The 5,528-nt window shown below is 56.5% G+C and overlaps 1 protein-coding gene across 1 annotated transcript; it reads right to left on the bottom strand.

Annotated features, from left to right (window-relative positions):
• Positions 1-2,678: 2,678 nt before the first annotated feature.
• Positions 2,679-5,201, bottom strand: SYNDIG1L (synapse differentiation inducing 1 like). Its single transcript, XM_021679558.1, has 3 exons — positions 4,785-5,201; positions 3,008-3,148; positions 2,679-2,837 (listed from the first exon to the last, which is right to left on the bottom strand). The coding sequence occupies exons 1-3, from the start codon at positions 5,199-5,201 to the stop codon at positions 2,679-2,681; spliced, it is 717 nt and encodes a 238-aa protein (XP_021535233.1).
• Between the last annotated feature and the right edge of the window lie 327 nt (positions 5,202-5,528).

The following is a 5,528-nucleotide window of genomic DNA, read 5'->3' as shown; positions in this document are numbered from 1 at the left end:
CCCTGGGGCCCCTGCAGGAATGATGGGCGTGCTCCCTTCCCCAAACAATATCCTAAGAGCAGCACCTAACACACCTCTGGCGCTAATCTCTGTCTCAGGAGCATCCAGCCCACACAGCGCGCATGTGTGCGAGCAAGCAAAGCTCCCTCTTGCCAGGAGGCACGTACGGGTGTGGGGGTGCTTCTCCTACTTCCCGCAGGGCCCTCCATGCTCAGTCATCTAGAAGCCGAGCTGGTCCCTGGGCTGGCCCAGTAAGGCTCCTGGGGGCCTAGAAGTGAGAGGATACTGGAGATTTGGTGCCGAGCCTGGGGCCTGAGGCAGAGATGGCTTCTTCCCCGCACTGCCCTGGAACAGTGCCCAGGAGGGAGGTACGAAGGACTCAAGAATGGGCAGATCACGCTGGGGCGCCTGGGTGGCTCAGTCGTTAAGAGTCTGTCTTCGGCTCAGGTCACGATCCCAGGGTCTCTCTCTATCTATCTGTCAAATAAATAAAATCTTGAAAGATTTTGACAGAGAGAGACACAGTGAGAGAAGGAACACAAGCAGGGGGAGAGGGAGAGGGAGAAGCAGGCTTCCCGCTGAGCAGGGAGCCCGACACGGGGCTCGATCCCAGGACCCTGGGATCATGACCTGAGCCGAAGACAGACGCTTAACGACTGAGCCGACCAGGCGCCCCAAATAAATAAAATCTTAAAAAAAAAAAAAGAATGGGCACCAGGGGAGTGGGGCTCCTTGGGACCCCCCAGGCCCTGCATTCACTCCTGATAGCTGCAGACAGCTCAGTGAAGCCTCACCCTTCCCCCTGACCTGCACGCTCTCGAGCCTAGAAGGGATTTTTGTTCAGCCATGGGCGTTGTCTTGTCTTGCATGGAATCCGGCGCACACTACCACTCTGCATCCAGGCTACGCTGAGCAGAGAAGTCCTGGGATGGGGGGGTCCCCTGACCAACCCTCCTCCTATGGCCTTCTTGAGAAGACTGCCGAGGGCCCAGAGCAACAGCCATGGGGCTGGAGGTCAGTCTCGGAGGTCAGTGGGCGGCGGGCAAAGGTGGAGGCAGACGAGGACACTAAGAGGCCCAGGGGGAACCCAGTGTTACAGAAATGTTTATTACAAGGATAAATATATACAATAATGGGATATTAAAACTGCTGATCCTGGGCCTGTGGGACTTCAGGGGATGCAGGGAGTGGGTCAGGAGGACGGTGGGACAAGGTGGGTCAGTGGAGGATCCACAGCCCTGGGCTCTGGATGCGGTCTGGGAATGACCAGGTCCCCAGATCCTGCACAGTGGGGTCCTTTGCTTGAGCTTGGGCAGACCTGCCCTCCCAATGTACTGCCCTCCTGGCTGCCTGGATGCCTCTAAAATTCTGGATGTTCCCTAGTGGCCGGGGGTGTTGAGAGCAGCTCTGGGTAGGGACATCAGTGAAGGAGGCTGAGCAGGGGCCCACCACTGACCCCCAGCATTCAGAGGTGGGAAAACATCACTGGTCTTTGAGAGACATGCTGCCCAACCTCCTTCTCTGAGTTGGTAGAGCCCTCTGTAGTTTAGATGCTTGAGGCAAAATCCAAATAGCTTGGGAGACTCCTGCCATGTCCCTGTTCCTGAATACTAAGGATTATGGGAAAACGAATCCCCTAGATAAATTTTCCTCGTCCCTCTAGACCTTGCTCAAGGGACACCTCTTCCAGGAAGCCTTCCGAGCACTGCTGGCTGCTCAGCAGTGATGCTCGTCCTGTATCCCTCCCCTCATTTATCCTCACTATGTCCCAGGGTCTCTCCTCACTGCTTTCCCACAGGGCTGGATCCGGGGCCCTATGCTTCATGGCTGGTGGGCTGATGACACTCTCTCCCTGGGATGGCATTAGCTCAGGGCCACCCAGGGGGAGCCCAGAAAAGGAAGATGGGGTGGGGACCAGGGGTGGAGTGGGGAGGCCCATGTGGCTTGGCAATGTTTCAGGACTCTGTCCTGACATCTGCCTTTTGTTCCTACACAAGGAAGCTCAAAGAACCTGCCTTGGCTGCACTTTACATGCCTGAGGCTTCTCTATCTAGAATCTACGATGTCTTACAAACCCACAGGAGAGGGCCAGAAAGAGCTAGGGGGCCCCTGTCTCTGTGTATTTCCCTCCTGGTTGGCTGGGGTGTTGGCCTCATGGGGCCAGAGAGTGGAGTTGGGGACGCTCAGATTGTCCCCAGAGTGGAGATGTCTATTAGAGGAAGGAATTGGGTCAGACCCCCAGCCCCCGGGGTGTCCTTTTCTCTTCCGGTAGCCTCCTGCTTTTTCTCGGCAGAGAGGCTGGCAGAGCTGGGGAGCTGGCTGCTGGCAGGGCAGGCGACCCCCTTGGGGGTGGGCAGAAGAGGCTGAGCTCCCAGCCAGCCTCAAGCCAGAGGTAGGTCCTGCCTGGATGGCTTGGTGGGCAGCCCCACCCTCTCCTGCTTCCTGACGTAGCCTGGGCTAGAGGGTGGGGCCCCTGGCTCTGCTCTGGGGTGGGGGGCCAGGGACCAGAAGAAGGGAGGGTAGAGCCCTGCAGGCTGCAGCCTGGGAGGCCTCCCCCAAACAAGCTGGGCTGGCAGGTTGTCTTGAGGGGCCCGTGCTCTCCCGAAGGTCTGCAACCCCAAGCCCCAATGCCTCCTCAGGTGCAGCAGGGGCGTCAGGATGCCAGGCCCTGCTGGCCGCTAGCCATGGCCATTCTGGGACATGTAAGCTGCCAGAGCCACCACCACAGCCACATAGAGACCGGCGCCCACGGCGATGGAGAGTGTGGCCAGGAAGAGGGCCCTGCGGGAGGTGGTGCTGGCCAGGCGGAAGTCTCCCTTGGAGATGGCCTTGCTGGTCTAGGGAGAGAGAAGTGCTGGTGAAAGGGATATCCCCGAAGCGGACAGCACAGCCCCAGCCCGCTGGGCTCCAACCCCCTCCTGCACACGTCCCACCCCCCATCTTTGGTCAAGCCCTCGGGTGGTGGGAGGGGGCTGGAGCGGATGCCCTGCGCCCCTCCTGCTCTTACCCCCTGGGAGAAGTAGAAGGCAGCGATGCCCAGGGGCCAGAAGCAGCAGAGCATGGAGAAGATAGTAAGGCCCAGGTGGTCCCTGGGGGGCAGCGCCACGAAGTTGTCTTCACTTTCACTGTCTGTGGAGGTCACATCACTCTGCAAAACACAAGTGGGCTTTTGTGACCAGACCCAGGATCCCCGGCGGCAAGGATGTGGGGCCTCAGGTAGTGTCCTCTGCTGCGGGTGGGCGTGCAGGGTGGGCTCCGCACTCTCTACCCAAAGCCTTGGCTGTGACCGCTGATTCCCTCCTTCGGAATTAGCACAAGCATACAGAGAAAGAGTGCGAGTATCTGGGTACAGGTGTGCACATCATCGGATGGTACTTGTGAAAGAAGAGGAAGAGTCTCATTGCCCAGTGACCAGGAGATTGAGTTATAAGTGATGGGAGAAGGTACAATGGGATACCACGGAGCCCTTAAAGATCGCCTTGTAGACAAACGTTAAATGATGTGGAGCCATACTGAAGTACGTTGCTTAGAGAGAAAAATCTGGTGATAAAATGGTGTACAGCGAGATCTTTTGGGGGGAGTAGGGTGGGAGAAAAACATTGAATGAAAAAAGACTAGAACCTCATCTACTAAAATAATGATATTCTCTTCCAGTGGTTTTCTGTATTTTTAAATTACTTATATAATTAAGAAAACAAGAACAATAAATGCTTTTAAAAAATTAAGTCGTCGGGGCACCTGGGTGGCTCGGTCGGTTAAGCGACTGCCTTCAGCTTGGGTCGTGGTCCCAGGGTCCTGGGATTGAGCCCCGCATCGGGCTCCCTGCTCGGCGGGAAGCCTGCTTCTCCCTCTCCCACTCCCCCTGCTTGTGTTCCCTCTCTCGCTGTGTCTGTCAAATAAATAAATAAAATCTTTAAAAAAAAAAAAATTAAAAAAAAATTAAGTCGTCAACCCAAGCATGTGTTCCTCGAAGTATGGACAGCCCCTGTGCCAGAAGTACCTTTTCTTCGGTAACATACAGATGCTTGGGCCCCAAGCCAGGCCCACCGAATCTCAAGCCCTAGAGCTTGGCCAGGGACTCTGCATTTTATTTTATTTATTTTATTTATTTTTTATTTTTTAAAAGATTTTATTTATTTATTTGACAGAGAGATAGAGAGAGAGAACAAGTACGCAGAGAGGCAGGCAGAGGGAGAGGGAGAAGCAGGCTCCCCGCTGAGCAGGGAGCCCGATGCGGGGCTCGATCCCAGGACCCTGGGATCATGACCCGAGCCGAAGGCAGACGCTTAACCGACTGAGCCACCCAGGCGCCCCTATTTTATTTTATTTTTTTAAAGATTTTATTTATTTGACAGAGAGAGACACAGCGAGAGAGGGAACACAAGCAGGGGGAGTGGGAGAGGGAGAAGCGGGCTTCCCGCAGAGCAGGGAGCCCGATGTGGGGCTTGATCCCAGGACCCTGGGATCATGACCTGAGCCAAAGGCGGACGCTTAACGACTGAGCTTCCCAGGCGCCCCTTGGGACTCTGCATTTTATTTTATTTTATTTTATTTTATTTATTTTTTTTAAAGATTTATTTATTTATTTGACAGAGACACAGCGAGAGAGGGAACACAAGCAGGGGGAGTGGAGAGGGAGAAGCAGGCTTCCCACCGAGCAGGGAGCCCGATGTGGGGCTCGATCCCAGGACCCTGGGATCATGACCTGAGCTGAAGGCAGACGCCTAACGACTGAGCTTCCCAGGCGCCCCTTGGGACTCTGCATTTTCAACACATGCACTCACCTCCTCCTCCTCCTGGTCGTTCTCCTGGCCCTGCAGCTCCTCTTGAACCCCGTAGGACACGGTCTGGATGGTGATATCCTCTTCTACTTGGCCAGGTTCTGTGGACTGCTCCGCGGGCCCAGCCTGGAGCTCCCTGTTCTCTGTGAAGCTGGTCTCACAGCTGCTTGCCCTGGGCTCCTTGACCTTGTCCCTCCCCAGGAGGCAGCTGGGCCTGTACCAGGCCTCCACGGCCAGCTGCAGGGACCCCGGGTCCAGGAGCTGGTGGGTGCGAGCAGAGCCAGCACCACCCAGGAGGTAGGAGTAGAGCTTCTCCTGGCATGACCAGCTGGGCGAAGCCTCGGGGTAGGGGTAGCGGCCATGCAGCGGGGCGGGGCTCCGAGGCAGCAGAGGGTTCTGAAGTTCACTCAGACTCTCCATGGTTCCGGGGGGCAGCTCCAGGGAGGGGAGCCTGGGCCAGCCGAGTGTCCTCAGAGAGCCTGCTGGGCGAGCAAGACAGACAGACGCTGAGTCCCAGGTGCCGGATGCAGGGCTGGAAGCATTTAAGAGCACGGGTCCTCAGACCCTGCCTTTGCCACCAGGCAGCTGTGGGGCTTCGAGCTGGCTACTTCTCTTCTGAGCGTCCTTTTCTTGGTCTACACAGTGGGCACAGCAGCAGGACTTACCTCACAGAGTTGGCTCATTCATCTATCCTGCGAACACATAATGGCTGAGCGTCAGCTCCCTGCCGGGCACCATGCAGGGGCT

This window comes from Neomonachus schauinslandi, chromosome 9 (assembly GCF_002201575.2).
Source record: "Neomonachus schauinslandi chromosome 9, ASM220157v2, whole genome shotgun sequence".
Classification (NCBI taxonomy): domain Eukaryota; kingdom Metazoa; phylum Chordata; class Mammalia; order Carnivora; family Phocidae; genus Neomonachus; species Neomonachus schauinslandi.
The sequence above is the reverse complement of the archived record's forward strand: the minus strand, read 5'-3'. Positions and strand labels throughout refer to the sequence as shown.

Excerpts from the sequence above, each read along its gene's own strand:
- SYNDIG1L (XM_021679558.1), bottom strand. The coding sequence starts at position 5,201 with ATGGAGAGTCTGAGTGAACTTCAGAACCCTCTGCTGCCTCGGAGCCCC. Across the intron at positions 3,149-4,784 it reads ACGACCAGGAGGAGGAGGAG|AGTGATGTGACCTCCACAGA; the intron begins GTGAGTGCATGT and ends TGTGTTTTGCAG. Across the intron at positions 2,838-3,007 it reads CCTTCTACTTCTCCCAGGGG|ACCAGCAAGGCCATCTCCAA; the intron begins GTAAGAGCAGGA and ends CTCTCTCCCTAG.